Below are 18,138 nucleotides of genomic sequence, written 5' to 3'. Positions count from 1 at the left end.
CCTGAAACGTCAACTCTCCTGTTCCTCGGATGCTGCCTGACTGGCTGTGCTTTTCCAGCACCACACTCTTCGACTCACAATATCAAATGCAAAATAAATTCATCAAATAATCTGGTTCTTTGAATAAGGAAGATAATAAATACCTCATGACTTTTAAAATCACCTATACTTTAGAATTAACTTTGATATATGTTAGTGTTCTTTTATAACCTTGTTCCCCATTAATGTGAATTACACGATCTATATAGTCCCTCTGAGTTGATAATGCACTTTGGCCATTTCAAATTAACTTGAATAACTTTTAAGAGGACGTGCCAGGTGCAGCAATAAATATATCTAAAACAAGAGGTCAACCTGGTTAAGCTACAAACCACTATGACTTGCACACCAAACAATAAAAGCTGCAAGTGATATATAGAGCTAAGTAATTCCATAATCAATGAATCAGATCTAGGCCATACACTCCTGCCAAATTCAGTCATGAATGATGGTGGACTATTAAACAACTCACTGGGGAAGGAAGCTCCACAACATGCCCAGCCTTAATGATGGGGTTGACCAACACATCAGTGCAAAAGATAAGGAGGAAGCATCCACAGCAATTTTCAGCCAGAAGTGCCAAATGGATGATCCATCTCATTTCTCTATGTTCTCAGTTCAGCAGAATCTGTTGAAAACATTGATCAAATCATCTACTTCACTTTATAAATTCCAGAGATTTCCAGCATCATAGATACCAGTCTTCATCAATTCTATTCACACCACAGGTTATCAAGAAACAGTTGAAGGCACAGGATACTGCAAAGGCTATGGACTCTGACAATATTCTGGCAATAGTACTGAAGATCTGTGCTCCAGAACAGGCCATACCTCTAGAAAAGCCATTTGGGTACAGCTACAACACTGGCAATTAGCTGAAATGTGAAAAATTGCCCTGTACACCAAATCCACAAGGCCAATTGCGCCCCATCATTCTACACTCTATCATTATTAAGGTATGTGCTATCACACAGTTTCTTCTTGGCAATAACCTACTCACTGACTGTCGGTTTGTCTCCTGGCAGGGTTGATCAGGCCTCCCGATTTCATTTAGAACCTTGGTTCAAACATGAATGACACTGTGGCTCAGTGGTTAACACTGCTGCCTCACAGCATCAGGGATCTGGGTTTGATTCCTGCTTTGGATGACTGTCTGTGTGGAGTTTGCACATTCTCCCTGTGTCTGTGTGGGTTTCCTCCCATAATCCAAAGATAAATTTACCTGCAGAAGGAATTGGACAGGTTAGGAGTGTGGGCAAAGAAGTGGCCACACTTGTAAATTGGCCATGCTAAATTGTCCATAGTGCTAGGTGCATTAGTCAGAGGGAAATAAGTCTGGGTGGGTTACAAGGGTACAGACTTGTTGGGCCAAATGGCCTGTTTCCATACTGTAGGGAATCGAATCTCATGAACCTTGATAAGGACTGCAGCATGGAAGATTGATGTAAAGTTGCCATAGCCTTACCAGACTTTTGAGTCACTTTCTCATTATGGACAGCGATGACATGTTGGTGGTTTAACCTTAGTGTCACCATTTCCAAGTTGGGGAGGGAGGGGTGAGTTGGTGGTGGCTAAGAAGCAGAATCCTTCATGGTCATTTCACCTAGAGCAGGAATTGAACCCATGCTGTTGGGCATCTGTCTGAATCACAGCCCAGCCATCCAGCCAAATGAGCTAACTGGTCATTAAACCATAAGACCTAGGAGCAGAAATTAGGCAATCAAGTCTGCCCCGCCATTCAATCATGGCTGATAAGTTTCTTGGCCCCATTCTTCTGTTTCCTCCCTGTGCCCTTGATCCTCTTGACAACCAAGAACCTATCTGTCTCAGTCTTAAATATACTCAATGACCTGGCTTCCACAGCCTTCTGTGACAATGAATTCCAGTCATTCACCATTCTAAAGCTGAAGAAGTTTCTCCTTATCTCCTTCCTAAAGGGTCTCCTCTTTACTCTAAGACTGTGTCCTCTGGTCTTAGCCTCTCCTAACAATGGAAACGTCTTCTCAATGTCCACTCTGTCCAGGCCATTCAGTATTCTATAAGTTTCAATTAGATCCCCTCTCATCTCTCTAAACTCCATAGAATATACTATACACCCAGAGTCCTCAAATGTTCCTGATATATGTTAATCCTTTCATTCCTCGGATCATTCTCATGAACCTCCTCTGGACCTGCTGCAGGGCCAGTACATCCTTCCTGAGATATGGGACCCAAAATTGCTCACAGTACTCTAAATGTGGTGTGACCAAAGCTTTATAAAACCTCAGAAGTATATCCTTGCTTTTACGTTCAAGTCCACTCGAAATAAATGCTAACAATATATTTACCTTCCTAACTACTGACTCAACCTGCAAGTTTACCTTAAAAGAATCCTGGACTAGGAATCCCAAGTCTTTTTGCACTTCAGATTTCTGAATTTTCTCCTGATTTAGAGAATAGTCCATGCCTCGATTCTCTACCAAGTGCATGACCTCACACTTTCCCACATTGTACTCCATCTGCCACTTCTTTGCCCACACTCCTAACCTGTCCAATTCCTTCTGCAGCCTTCCCGCCTCCTCCCCGCAACCTATCTTTGTATCATCTGCAAACGTAGCCAGTTTCTTCACCAAGGTCTTCAATGTATAAAATGAAAATTTGTGGTTTCAACTCTTATCCTTGTGGAGCACCACTAGTCACTGGCTGCCATCCTGAGGAGGTCCCATTTATCCTCACTCTCTGCTTTCTGCCAGACAACCAGCCTTCTATTTATGCTAGCATCTTGTCTGTAAAATCATGGGTCCTTATCTTACTCGGAAGGGTCCTGCACTGCACCTTGTCAAAGGCTTTCTGGAAGTCTGGTAGATAACATTCATTCGCTCACCTTGGTCTAACCTGCTCATTACCTCCTCAAAGAATTCTAACAGATTTGTCAGGCATGACCTCCCCTTGACGAAACCATGCTGATTTTGCCCTATTTTACCATACACTTCCAAGTATTCAGAAATATCATCCTTCATAATGGCCTCCAAAATCTTACCAATGACCGAGGTCAGGCTAATCAGTCTGTAATTTCCCGTCTTTTGCGTAACTCCCTTCTTAAACAGGGGAGTTACATTAGCAATTCTCCAGTGCTCTGGTACCCTTCCTGACTCCAGTAATTCCTGAAAGATCACCACCAACACCTCCACTATCTCTTCCCCTATCTCCTTCAGAACTCTGGGGTGTAGTTCATCTGGTCTAAGTGATTTATCCACATTCAGACCTTATGGTTTTTCTAGCATCTTCTCCTTGGTAGTGATCACCGTACTCACCTCTGCCCCTAACCTTTCTTGAATTTTTGGGAAATTACTCATGCCTTCCACCATGAAGACTGATGCAAAGGACTCATTCAGTTGCTCAGCCATTCCTCAGTAAAGGTAATCCATGGGATTTGCCATGTGATCCAAGGAAATATAGCAAAACAGATCCATAATTGGCTGAGAAGCAGGAAGCAGAGGGTGGTGTTTGAGGGGTGTTTTCCCAACTGAAGTCTGTTTCCAGTATACTCCCACATGGGTCAGTGTTTGGGCCCTTGCTGTTTGTGGTTTGGATAACTTATTAGTTTTGAATGTAGGAAGTTAACCAATAAACTTTCAGATGATAGAAAGATTGGTGGGGTTGTAAATAGTGAGCAGGATAGCCCTAGATAAAGCAAGATATACACAGTCAACTACTTCTCCCAAAGGGTTGTGAATCTATGGAATTTGCTATCCCAAAGTGCAGTGGATGCTGGTACAGTGAGTGAATTTAAGGAGGAGTTAGATAGATTTTTAATTAGTAATGCGTTGAAGGATTATAAGGTGAAAGCAGGAATATGGGAGTGAGGAGCATATCAACCATAAATGAATGGCAGAGCCTAATTCTGCTCCAATATCTTATGAACTTATGAAAAACTGCACAGTACTCACCCACATGATATACAGTTGTGACAATATTTTTAAAATTCAACCCCATAGCAATAAAGCACAAGTTTCTATTTGCCTTCTTAATTAATTGCTGCACCTGTATGTTAACATTTGTGTTTCATGTCCAAGAACACCTGGGTTCTTTGTTTTGGAGTCTTTCTCTGTTAGTCAGCCTTTTGATTCTTCCTACCAAAGTGCATGACCTCACAATTTCCTACTTTAAATTCCATTTGCGAAGTTTTTGCCTACTCACTCAATCTATCTATAGCCCTTTGCAGATTCCTTATATCGCATCACCATCTTACTTTTGTCTTATATTTTGATGTTAGGCCAATTGTTTATAGTTTCCCGCTTTCTGTGTGTCTCCCTTCCAAAGTTTTCCAATCCGCTGGAACTGTCCCAGAATCCGGTGATTTCCAGAATATCTCAAACAATGTCTCCTCTATCTCTGCAGTCACTTCCTCGTATGCAGGCCACTGGTTCCTGTTGGCTTTAGTCCCAATAATTTGTCAAATACTTTGTCCGTCATGATTGATACTTAGAAGATCTTTTCTCCCATGAATACCTTGCTTTTCTATTATCATTGAAATGTTTATGGCATCCTTTGTGAGGACCAATTCAAATATTGGTTTAAATTATGCAATGTTTCCCTGTTTACATTATCAGTTTCTCTGTTGCATCCTCCAAGGGTTCCATGTTTACTTTAGCTACTTTCTTTTGTTTTATATACCGTTAGAAGATCTTGTTGTTTGTTTTTGTATTTTTTTAGAGTCAACATTTCAGGCATAAGCCTTTCATCGGGAATGATGAAGGGTGTATGCCTGAAATGTTGACTCTTTTGCTTCTCAGATGCTGCCTGACCTGCTGTGCTTTTTCCAGTGGCACATTTTTTGACTCTGACTCTCCAGCCTCTGCAGTCCTCTCTTTCCCCTTTGTATTTTTTTTGTCAGTTTATCCTCATAATCAACTTCTTCAATTGTTATTAGTTTTGTAGTTATCCGGTTGGTTTCTAAATTATTCCTAATCCTCTGGTCTACCATTATTTTTCACTGCTTTGTGAGCTTTAGTTTTGGAATTGCGTACTCATATTGACCATCTTTGTTAACTACACAAATATCTGCCATTGATCATCTGCTCACTTACCCATTCATTGATTTAGATACAAGATCTCTCATTAATCACACTTCATTACGCATTATTATCTCTAAAATAGACTGTTCCCAGGTAAGTTCTGCAATGCACTGCTCTAAAAAACAATCCCTGGTGCAGTCTAGAAATTTGTCTCCCATGTTACACTTACCTATCTGATTTGTTCAGTCAATAGGTAGTTGAAATCACTCATGACAAATTGTAGTGCCCTTCTTACACTCCTTCATTATTTCCTGACTTACAATGAGCCAACTCTTCAGTAGCCTAACTCTCACCCATACCTTCTTTCCTTTGCCATTTTTTTATTTTCACCAAACTGATCATAATCTACTGCACATTATCACACTGATTACTCCTTTATGAACAATGCCACCCCCACCTCCATTCATTTTTACTTATTCTTCTGGAACATTGAATACCCTTCAATATTGATTTCCTGTTTTCAGTCACACTATAGCCATATTTCTGTAATAGCTAACAAGTCATGTACATTGTTTCTATTATACTGTCAATTCATCCATCTTATTACAAATGCTGAGTGCATTCAGAATAAAAACACCTTGAGCTTCAACTTTTTAACCATCATTACTCTTGTTGGCTCTAATTTCTATTGCACTCTTCTGCATAAATTATCATAGAATCCCTGCAGTGCAGAAAGAGATTATTCAGCCCATTGAGTCTGCACTGACCCTCCAAAGAGTATCCCACTTAAACCCAGCCCTCTACCCCATGTAACCCTGATTTTGCAATGGCTAATCCACCTAATCTAGGTATCCTTTAACACCACAGACATTTTTAACATAGCTAATATAGTTAGCCTTCACACCTTTGACCTATGGGAGAAAACTGGAACACCCTGCAGAAACCCACACAGACATGGGGAGAATTGGCAAACAGCCACCAAAGGCTGGAAACAAACTTGAGTACCCAGTGCTGTGAGGCTAAGCACCGAGCCACTATGCCACCAAGCTCTTCCTATCACACTTTGATTATTGTTCACCTTTTCACTACCCCATGGCTCTGATCTCTCATTTCTTTTTTATTTTTTAAAAGATCTCTTCAATTGAATCCAATCCTCGTTGATGAAATACAATTATTCATATTTTCTTTATTCTCTCATGGAATGTCGGCATCACTTGCTGCACATCCCTAATGGTCCTTAAACTGCAGTGCTTGTCACATCCATTTCAAAGGACAGTTAAGAGTCAACCAAATATATTTCCATCTGGCATCACATATAGGTCAGATCTGAGTAAAGATGGCAAGTTTCCTTCTCTAATGAAAGCATATTATTGAAACAGATATATTTTTATAAAAATGTAGATAGATACATGGTTTTATTTCGAGATTTTAACTGCCATTGTGGGATTTGAACCCATATCCATTCTCCTGGGTCTTTGAATTGCAAGGACATTAACGTGATGACATTAACATTAACATTAACATTACCTTCCATATTCATATGTTATATTAGGAGTTTGATGAAGTGTCACAATCTGAAAGACTAGCTGTTGCTGTGTGCAGAGGTGCTGTCTGACCTGTTGAGTGCTCTTAGTAACTTCCAATTTCATTTCAGTTTTCCAGCATTCACAGTGTTTTTGCTATTGTATAATTTTTGTGCTGTTGTTTCCAATCTATTGTCTTCAGGAAGTCAAATGGAAAGGAAAGGAGATGGATGGGTGATGATCTGAGTGAATTTTTTCCAGGTTTATTGTAAAACTGTGAAGTTGTGAACTTGTAATTATGGTTTATTTGGGGCACATTGTGTTAATAACTCATCTTTTAAATGGATAAAAACCAGGAATGAAAGATAGGTTCCATTCGGGACCAATGATAGAATTAAAACAAAGCACATTGGGTATATATTATACACACATTGTAAATATTGCTGATGTCTCTGTTTTCAGGGCTGCCCTTAAGGATGTAGGCTGGTTTGGTTCGCAGCTCCAGGCCTAGTACTTCCATCCCACTGCTGAACCAAGCAGAATCTACTTCTCTGCAATCTTCATGGAGTCAGGCCAACTTTTGAAAGAGACATGGTTCCTGGCCCCCTCAGAGCTATTGTAAGCCATAGTCGAGGTGACGTAACCTGTTCAAAGGTAAGTTCAAAAGATCCTCCTATTGGCTCCTTTGCCAAAGTATCAACCCTCATTATCCTCTCTCGAGCATATCATGTGTCTTCACCACTGCATTGATGCAATTAACAGTGTAGTGGCAGTTGGATGTATAACCAGAAGCTTTAAAAAGTGATTCCTGCATTACTTTTTGCTATGCTGTAAATCATCTTTCTATGACAGGGCAACAAAGTGTCAATCATCGGACCTTTAAAATGTCAATACCTGAAACTGGAAGGTATTGTATTTGAAATCAATTAATCTCCTATAAACAAAGTTGTGAAATTGATAGACATGAAGCAGGGGCTCAGATGTTTCATATCTTCCATAAATGTCTTGGTACTCAGCTAAGCTTCATTATGTAATCTTTGCAGAAGCCGGTGGGCAAATGGGCATGGAAGTGCCATATCAGAACATGATGTGTAGGAGCCGGTGTTGGACTCGGGTGGACAAAGTTAAAAATCACACAACACCAGGTTATAGCCCAACAGGTTATTTGGAAGCACTAGCTTTCAGAACCGCTACTCCTTCATCATGGGAGGCAAAATGGGGTATGTACATTGGGAGGAGAGAATGTTTTGGTGGTGTGGGAGTTAAAAACATAAAGTTCTGGAGAAACTCAGCAGGTGTGGCTGTATCTGTGGAGGGGGCAACAGTTAACATTTCAAGTCCACAGACATTCCAAAGAAGTGTTGTTGGATTCCAAACATTAATGTCATTTTTCACTCTCAGATCCTGTCAGATCTGATGGTATTCCCCAACACATTATTATTTTATTAAAGAGCTCCAGCAACTGCACTATTTCACTTTCATATGGGCCATGGGGTTTTCAGGAAAAGGGGAATACTTTGGTTGCCAGGCATGAAATATCATGTGAACTGGTGAGGATCAGATCTTAGGGGACATAAGAGATCAAGTGCATGGAAAGAAGGGCATATCTTCGCATGGGGTTATGAGGATATTTGGGCGAATGAGGTAATACAGCTATGAAATGGGGTAAAAGGGTGTGAAAGGTGCAATACCTATCTGTTTTTCATTGTAGGATCATCGAAGACTTTTAAAAATATAGTCTGTTTCTGCAGAAGGCAGCCCCAGTGGTTGTGATTAAACTTTCTAGGGGTTTAGTTTTGCTTGACTGGAGCCCAAACTCACCCAAACAGCCCAATACCACTGCAACAGAAATGATGATTGTGCTTTCAGCGTTGGTAATTCCCGCATGGGCGAGCAAAGCCAGGCATTTTCTTGAGTATCAGTATCTGCATCAAGAATTGAAACCCAGTCCTCAGATTGCACTGTCTGATGATTGGCATGGACATTCATTTCCTTGGAATAATTATTTACCCATAAAACCAAACTTCAGAAAATTAGTTGACTATTCAAAAATGGATAGGAAATTCTGCAGGAAATGGTATTTCTGATACCCAAAGTTTACCACAGAAAAATTCAACTCAACTGCCCAGACACTCCAATCAGTTGAAACATTATGTCAGACCCTGATTAGATTAAGAATTAGATCTCTTCTGTGCTGGAGCTTCAAAGATCAGAGCCTCGTGTTACAATCTACCTAGGAATCCTTAAATCCAAAACTGAAGATCTCTGAAGAAACCATGTTCCCTTTGCAGCAGTTAGTGTGATCTGTTCTGAGATTTAAATGTCCAGCAGCACAGTCAACCACTTTGACAACTCCTGTGAGAGGGCAACTATATAAGGTGAGAGTAGGATAAGTGAGGAGATAGTGGACCAGGGGGGTAGGGTGCAATGGGTTTTTAGGGGAGTTTGGGGTTAGCAGTGTTGGTTCTGACAGGTGGGGAGCATAACAGTTCAAGAGAGTCAGGCTGGCAGGAAAGAGGGAGGGGGAGGGATCAGGGTTGAGTTAGGTTGGTGAGGTTTGAGGTTGGATTCAGGTCTGGCAATGTTGGGCCAATGTGTGGATGGGAGGTGTGAAGAGTGAGGAAGGCTGATCTGATAGGGAGGTGCTTGTCTAGTGCTCAAGGGGCATATTGGGTCAGGGAAGGTGTACTGAAGGTTGCTCAGTGGTGAATTTGGGGAGGGAGGGTCAGTTTAAGCATAGAATACTCATAGTGTGGAAGCAGGTCCTTCGGCCCAACAAGTCCACATCGACCCTCTGAAGAGTAACTCACCCAGACCCATTCCCCTAACTAATGCATCCAAGATACACATCTCTGAAAACTGTGGACAATTTAGCACAGGCAATTCACCTAACCTGCACATGTTTGGATTATGGGAGGAAAGCGGAGCACATGGAGGAAACCCATGCAGACACGAATGCGCAAACCCCACACAGCTTCCGTCACCTAAGGCTGGAATTGAATCTGAGTCTCTGATGCTGTGAGGCAGCAGTGCTAACCACTGAGCCATCATGCTGCTCCCTAACCAGAAGTGTCAGTAGATTCTAAATAGTCTAATACCCAGAGTGATGACCTCCAAATCCAGAGGGTATGGATTCAAGGGAATTGCTCTTGGAAAATTGAATTTCACAGACAATTCCTAGAGATTCTAAATGAAAACCCAAATAAAAACTGTTCTGAGGAAGGGTCACTGGACCCAAAATGTTAATTTTGATTTCTCTTCACAGATGTTGCCTGACCTGCTGAGCCTTTCCAGCAACTTTTGTTTTTGTCCTTGAGATTCTGCTGTGTCTGACATTCCACAAGGTCCCAATGCAAAACCCTAGTCTGTGCTGCTCCAACAGTTCTTTGTCCATTGAAATATCCTGGTAAACATTGGAGGACCCATATTCTTTATCACTAGAATACCATCCACACCCCAAACAAATCTGAAGTCATTAACTCTATCCTTTTTCCTGGGGATTAATGTCCCAGAAATGCACCAGTTATTATGCTTGTATATATTTGCTAACAGGTACCAAGAGGACAACAGGTATGAATGGCCTGGCATTCTATGCCAGTCACCAATGCTGATGTTGACACAGTAGCTCCATCTTCCATGGTACTATGGCAAAGTAATACTTCAGCTTGTGAAGGAAACTGTGTGTTGTCTGTACAGATGTCAATGAAAAAGCATTGTGTTAGAACCAGAACTTACAACCTTAAGCCTTACAAATCATTTGAAAGATCTGGAGGAAAGTGCTTTGAAAAAACAATCTTGAAATATTTACACACATTGATTAAAATGTCACTCCATGCACAACAATGATGTAAGCCATGTAAGGGTCTCTCACTTTATGGAATCTTTATTCCATCCATACGCATGCATAGTAACAACATTGTTGAGAAATAATTTCTACCAGAAGTAGAACAATATTTGTTTTATCACCAGTTGCAGTATTGGTACTCCATTATTCAGATATTATTGTCCCCAAGAACACTTTTGCAACAACAAACTGCAACTACTAATTATATTTTCAATAAAATACAGCATGAAGGTTTCAACCACTGTTCAATACTGCTTCCAGTAATGTTGTTCATATTAAATTTTGCATTTTACAGCAAATGTTTCAAAAGTGAGACAAAAGCATCAGCAAAGGAAAGTACAGTACAGATTACTATACAAGAAAGTTAACAACTTCAATAAAACATACATACCTCAGTTTAAGAAAATGGATAAGAACAAACTGCTACATATATTTCATCTTATGCAAAGCTTACTAATTACTGTATATGCTGATATATAAGCTGCAATTTAGGACTGAAATGTATTAAATGGAAATGGAATTATATATGCCACTTTAGTTGTTTTTAAGGCCTACAATACCTTTGGCATTTGCAGTCTTAAAGTGAATGCAACTTATATTCTGGCATTTACAGCAAAGTTGCAACAAATACAGGGATATTTGAATACACAAGTGCTTTACCTCACCAGTTTACCTACAAATGCTGTCTCTATGTATGTGACTTGGACCTCTTTCTACAGTGCAAACCGTAATTGTTTCACGAGAATAACTATACAATAACATTAAAAAACAATTTCAGTATAAACTTTTTTAAATAAAAATTGAAATTTAACCACAGCTATGAATACTGCTTGGAAAATAAATTATTTCTGGTGAAAAATAGCACGGACATTTCACATTAATATCAAGACTTATGAACAACGTTATGAAATGACAGACTAGCCTCAAGCCATCGAACTACACAGCTATTCCTTGATTGTCCTGGTGTAACTGTCCTGATGAAACTCAAGCAGCATTTTTTTCTTTTTTTTCTTTTTTTTATACAAACTGTGCATGGCTAACACTATACTACAGACAGACGCAGTGCATGACAGTAATTTTCATTTGACATGTTCTGCAGCATGTGATGAGCAGTAGAACTTCTTGTGGGTTATAAAGTTAGACAAGTTATTAAATTGAATGTCACAGAGACGACAGTATTTTCCACTGTTTGTGGACTGGACAGAACCACCAATGCTTTTTGGTGTGTGGACTAATTGCTCTTCCAATGATGCTTTAGCTGAGGGTGATGCATTTTCAGTTGCAGGGGTGGGATTCTCAGCAACCCAAGGAGGAGATTCTTGGCCATCTAGTTGTTGGAAACTCTGGGATAAGGTATCTTGATGGGGGTTACCCGAAAAAGGCCTGTTTTCCTGTTTGATTCCTCCATTGACTGCTATCATACCCCTGCTCTTTGGTACTGATGAAACAGGTTCTTTCTTCTGTAGAGAACAGCCATTGGATACAGAATGATCTCGAGGAGAATCAATCCTCTCACGTGTGGCTTGCACTAGCTCATCTATCTCACTGCGTATGAAAACAGCTCCTGAGATATAGTCAGTAGGTTTAACTCCATAATATGGAGATAACTGCTCGGTCCCTGTCAATTTTTTTATTGCTCCAGGATAAAGACAATTTGGATAGAGCAAGTTCTTATTTTCTTCCTTAGCAGAAATTATTTGAGCTGCCTCATTGAAAGTTTTCAGCCCTTGGAGTGTTGCTAATTGAGTGGGGAATATATTTCCATTTGGAGAGATGAGCTTTGAATTTTCATTTTTCTCACATGCAATTACACTTCTTTCATTGCTGCCTGCAGGGCTGGTTGTTTCACTTTTCACCAAAGTACCTTCTCTTTGCAGGTCTTGAAATTTTGTTTGTTCTAAATGCGCTACTTCACGTTGGGCAATCATTCCTGGACAAAAGTTTTGCTTGTGAGCAAGATAACTTTCTACTTTGTTAAAACTAATCTTGCACACAGTACATTCATGATAGTCTAAAAGTCTTTTAGGAGAACAGGCTGTTTTCTCAGTTTGAGGCGAACACTTCTTGCTTAAATCCATAGGAAGATCCAGTTCCACACCGACAACGACAGGCAACGCGGCACTGCACTTGACTGATGTAACATTTCGAGTCCCTGGGACGGAGGGCTCCACATGCTTTCCAAGAAACATATCGGATCTCTGGTGAGAAGTTTCACCTAGATTCTCCAGGGATTCTTGAGAAGAGGTTCCAGGACTCCCCATAGCTGATACACTAAGAAAAGCTTGATGGACCATCTGCGATCTCTGTTCCTGTTCCGGGAGGGAAATCTCATACATTTTCCGCCGCTTGCGGCTACGTATGGCTCTTTGCATCGCTGGGACCTTGTTTGCTGCCATACGTTTCACTGGTGGGTCATGACGTGAAGCGCAGTAGTATTGTTTGTGCACAGCGTATGTTTCATGTCTGCTAAAGGTTATATTGCAAGCTTCACATGTAGTTTTATTCGGATCATTAGCGATGTCCAATAGGGGAGTTCCGGGTCGCTTCCCATCCTTAGGCTTGCTATTCAATTGCTCATCGTTGCTACTGGCAGCGGACTCTTTTTTCAACTGCGTTGAACTATCTTTTTCAGGACTTTTTCCATTCGAGCCAGCAACATCTACCACTACAGAAGAATTAATATTTGTTGGCTGAATAAGTGGGTTTTCCGGATCAGGTAAATTACAAAGGGCATTGTGAATGCTAATGGGACTGTGCCCACTACTGGGACTAACTGTCTCTGGCACTTTCTCACCAGTGTTGGTGAAATCTGGCGACTTAGCGACATGCTGCCATCGGGTGCTGCAATAATGCTTCTTGTGAACCAAATAGTTATCCAAGTTGTTGAATGTGATATTGCATTCAAAACAAATTGCGCCCTTTGGTACCAATGGACTGTAAATGACAGGGGGATAGTTGCTTCCACCCTGCCTTAACCTGCGATGTACCAATTCGGACATTTTAGCTAGGATTTCTGAAGCTTGAGGAACCATAGAGATATCCTGGGAGAGAGAGAACTGAGAAAGGAAGGGACCCATTGGGACATTGGATCCTATGTTATGCTGAATTGGAGAAGAAGCAAGTCGTGGGCTAGATGGTTCTGATTTGATTCTGGTATATGGGAAACTCTGCCTGTTTCCCGCAGGCTGTGTTTCGTTATTCAAGCTTGTTACACCCAACTGTACATTTTTCTCCACTTTTTCTCCTTCAGTGTCAGAGCAGATTTCTTTATTCTGGCTGACGCCCGGAGATGGCGGGACATCCTGTCTGTTTGCTGTATCTGCTGTCGTCGACTGCAAAGTGTCCTCGCTGTTGAGTGGAGAGTGTTCATTTTCACTTTCCCTTCGCAACCTCCTGCTCTGACTGTGATGGAGCTCCTGGTGCTGCATCAGCTTCCTATGGTTTTGGAATCCAAAGTGGCAATGACTGCATTTGAAGGCAGCTGGTGTGAGGTGAGTGAGTACATGGTGTTGGAAGCTCAACACATTGTCTGCTATGTACTCACAGATGGTACATTTCAGGCTGGCACCAGCAGAAAGGGACTCTTCAATTTTCAAACCTGTTCAGAAAGAAAACATTTTTCACTATTGTAGCTCCATTACAGACTGATAGTAGATTTGCAATGGAAAGTTGATCGAGTAATATGCTTGCCCTGTACTTGGTTGACATTATTAGCCTTGGCATTAATCTCCATGAACTTTAAATTTTTAAAGCAAATCAGAATATCAAGTTTGCATAATACTTAGAAAACTGAAAAAGCTAGCCATAATTCAGTCTTTTAGCATCCCTTGCTAATCTATGAAGGGGGAGGTTTTGATAAATTTAATATTGCTAATATCAAAGAATGGGAATTTAAAGAAATCCAAAATGATGGTCAACAATTTTGCTGAATTGATGTTTGCCTTATTAAGATGATAGTCTGCTGTTATAACATAGGCAGTGACTCTTTCAAAATAAAGGGGTTCGTCTGTGCATTAAAACAGCCATTATAAAGCTAAATCTTTGTTATTTAATATTATCAAGAATCACTGCCAGTTTGTTCTGGTCTTCTGAGTTTTTTTTTAAGATAATTTAGCCATACCTATCTGAAGGACAAACCACTAATAATGTTATTATGTAAAGGATGTGTAGCAACACGAGAGTAGATTTTTGTGCAATGCCAGGTAGAATAGTCATTTTACACCCTTTATTAACTGTATGGGGACTTGCACATATTAATTCTTTATTCACGATAAGATGTATAAACTATTAAGAAATGATCCAAACAAAATTGTCACAACAGCCTGTTTTCTGGCGAATAAAAAAGGTATCACTGTATAAAATTCTTAGGGAAATAAAATGATTTACAGCATAGAAGGAGTCCATTTGGCCCATTGTATGCATGCCATCTTGTGAGGAGTTATCCAGCCTAATCCCACCTTTCAACTCTTGGTCCATAGCCTGCAGGTTATGGCACATCAAGTGCACATCCAAGTTTTTTCTAACTGCGGTGATGGTTTCTGCCTTACCACCCTTTAAGAGAAACCTGGATAATCTTTTATTAAATTGATCAAATCATATGTTGCAAATATTATATAAATAAAACAGGAAGTACTGAAACTGTTGAAAAGCTGAAATACAATCTCAGGATTCACTTGGCGATCACTTCTGTGATTTCTACATTTATCAGACCCTCTGATTGTGTTGTAGACTTGGAGCTGTACCCCAATATGTTATCAGCTACATTCAAACAAAATTCATGTAAATACATATTTATCAAACAGGAGAGAGGAAAACAGCACAGAAGACTTTAACAGGAAACATTTTGTGGTGGCTATCTAACAGCAAATGTAGAACTAGTTTTCCAATGTGAGCACAGCAACTAGATGGAACAAATCGGCTCTGTGCACATGTCCATCGCCTGCAAGGAGTACCCAGTTGGAAAATGTACCACAGGCATCTATTGACAAACTGAAAAATGGCTGCTAAAGTAGATTTAAAGAAACCAAAATGACAACGATGGATGAACGACTGCCTAATCAGGCTGATAATCCTCTGTCCACTGACATGACATACATACATAGACATACCTTTTCAAAAGAAAATGGTTAGTCCCTGCTTTACAACAGCAGTCAATACAGCATCATGTAAAATTCGGCATTTATTAGTTTATAAATGTCACAAATCGCTTCAAGGTTATTGTGGATTTAATGAGTTTTCAGAAGATCACCGTTACTCAACGAGTTAAAGGCAAATTAAAATAGATTCCCGTTTGAATATAGACAATAAGAAGAGGTGCTATCATTGTGGTATTATTTTTTATTCAACACAAAACTTTCACTCAGCACATAATTTTCCAATAGAAAAGCTGGAATCAAACACGCTTAAATATTTCAGTACAACATATTGAAACAAAGTTCTTCCGTTCCTAACATGGAACAGGATCTTATCTTTCCTCACTGTAATCATTAAAGAAAATACACATAAAATATGATTCTGTTTATTTCACTTCAAATCAATGTAGAGAAAAGAATGGTGGGTAGCACTGCTACCTCACACTGCTGGGGACCTGGGTTTGATTCCACCCTTGTGTGACTATGTAGAGTTTACATATTCACCCTGTTTCTGCATGAGTTTCCTCCCATAGTCCAAAGATGTGCAGGCTAGGTGAGCTAGCCATGGGAAATGTCGGGATACAAGAATGGGGGCGGGGAGCTTTTCTTCGAAGGTTGGTGTGCACTCGATGGGCTGGATGGCCCATTTCTACAATGTAAGGATTCTACGAATCAATCATGAAACTCAGTTAATTGTCAGTGGATTTCGACTAGGGTGAAATTCTCACACCTTTAATTGCGATATGAACATGACGAGGAGCTGGAACAAAAGAATGAACTGCAGCTCAACACAATAAGCTGCAACGTTGTCCCAATTTTATTTGCACGAAGTTTTGAAAGTTAAGAATATCAGTTCAACAATGGTCTACAGTTGAGTATATAATCTAATTAACATTCCATAAAAGGACAAAGGAAATTTGTGAAGATCATAATCTTAATTTTAAATCTCCTTCTCTGATGGAAACAAGGGGCTAGATTTTGTTTAAGTGGCAAGATCTCCACTCCTCATAACTACATAATGGTGGTGGAGCTGTTAATTGGCTTGAGATGTTCATTCAGTCCCGATCAATCTTCTGTAAAATGCCAGACAATCCAATAGACAGCAGCTTGCAAATCCCAACAGCACCACCGGTGGTCATTGCTAGGATTTGCAGCTAGTCCTGAAGAAGTTCTGCTGTGATGGAGCCCAAACATTAGTGTCAGGTCCCTGGTGAGGGAGGACGAGGTGATGTAATCATGTCATGTTGGACATGGCAGAGTGAGAAAAGGATAAATAATGGGTGGAGAATCTCGATGTTGCTCCTGCAACCACAATGACCATGCATTGGTTTAGTAATTAAGACCTCAAATGATCCATGGATGGATGAGCTTCCTAATGCCATCTGAACACTGGTAAAAATGCATCCCACCATCTGCCATTCTCTTGCTTGGCAGCCGTAAAATCCAGTCCTAAATAGTAAATGAAAAGGGACTCACTCAAGGTTGTGAGTGTATGTAAGTCTGTAGAGCAGGGTCCAATTATGTCACTATATTTTAAAGTTAAACTTGAGCATGAGGTTTCTTTGCCAGGCAATCACTGTCCAGAACAGCAACCAATGAAAACAACAAAGGGTAAACACAATAAGATGCTTTTTCATATTCCTCATGAGTCAGGAGAAAACCTGTACCCCTGAGCTCCACAGATAAATATTTGGCCCTCCGATGTCCCTGACTCGGATTTCATCCCATAGCAGTACAAAAACCAAACTGCTGGGTCTGATTTAAAGGCTGAACACCTGCTTTTCTCAACCTCATGGTTGTTTTAGGTTGACAACCCAGCAAGCAGCATAATAAGGCCCAGCTGTTAAAATTATCCAGGCTGTCATGCTATCATTCCCAGATTGCACACCACCCATTCCTACATAGCTGCTTGGGAGTTAACATCAAGCTTTGAATATCTGCATGTATTGGAAAGGCTACTTTAGCTTACAATAACCCAATTATTGTAGGTGCAATATGAAAGGACATTTGCAGCCTGTTGCATTTGCTGTGACATTTTAGGTGGGTATGAAATTATCATTGCACTGGATACGTGTTTATCATTAGAATGAAACCCAAACCAAATGCAATAATTGAAAATTAAAATAAGTTCAAGGTTTAAGCGTCTGAAGAAAAAGATGTAAATGTGTAACAGATTCATTAGTGCTTGAAATATTGGTAAACATTTCAGCTTGTGACCCAAGGCTTCCTTCCTTCCCCAGACTTTATTGACCCTCAGTGTATCCAACTGAAATTGACTGTTAAAACAGAGTAACACGCTGATTTAGTGACACCTAATATATTATGGCTGAAAGGTATATGTGCACTAATGTACTCTTCTCAGCAAATTTGGGTTGGAAATGCGAGGGTGCACGTTTTCTAAATATGTAATTTATATTTTATTTTGAGTATGCTGGCTTGTGGTAACATCCCTTTTGCCTGTTATTTCTTCTGCCCTCTCTTTTTATTCTCTTTGTTTCCAAGACAGTATTTGAAAGTGGATGTTATTCTAAAACTAACCACTGGGAGTCAGCTAGGAACATTTTCAGATTGGCTGTTTCATTAATCGTCCTCACTATTTGTGA

At 40.2% G+C, this 18,138-nt stretch overlaps 1 protein-coding gene across 2 annotated transcripts in view; it reads right to left on the bottom strand.

The window, feature by feature from the left end:
- Nucleotides 1-10,425: 10,425 nt before the first annotated feature.
- The window catches only part of zfpm2a (zinc finger protein, FOG family member 2a), a 939,997-nt gene continuing 932,284 nt past the window's right edge, over nucleotides 10,426-18,138 (bottom strand). For both annotated transcript variants that reach the window (XM_043688412.1, XM_043688413.1), the window contains one exon: nucleotides 10,426-14,001. In XM_043688412.1, the coding sequence (XP_043544347.1) occupies nucleotides 11,483-14,001 (2,519 nt within the window). In that variant the 3' untranslated portion in view covers nucleotides 10,426-11,482. The remainder of the gene's footprint in view (nucleotides 14,002-18,138) is intronic.

This window comes from Chiloscyllium plagiosum, chromosome 4 (assembly GCF_004010195.1).
Source record: "Chiloscyllium plagiosum isolate BGI_BamShark_2017 chromosome 4, ASM401019v2, whole genome shotgun sequence".
NCBI classification, from domain to species: Eukaryota; Metazoa; Chordata; class Chondrichthyes; order Orectolobiformes; family Hemiscylliidae; genus Chiloscyllium; species Chiloscyllium plagiosum.
This window is presented reverse-complemented; position numbering and strand designations above follow the sequence as displayed.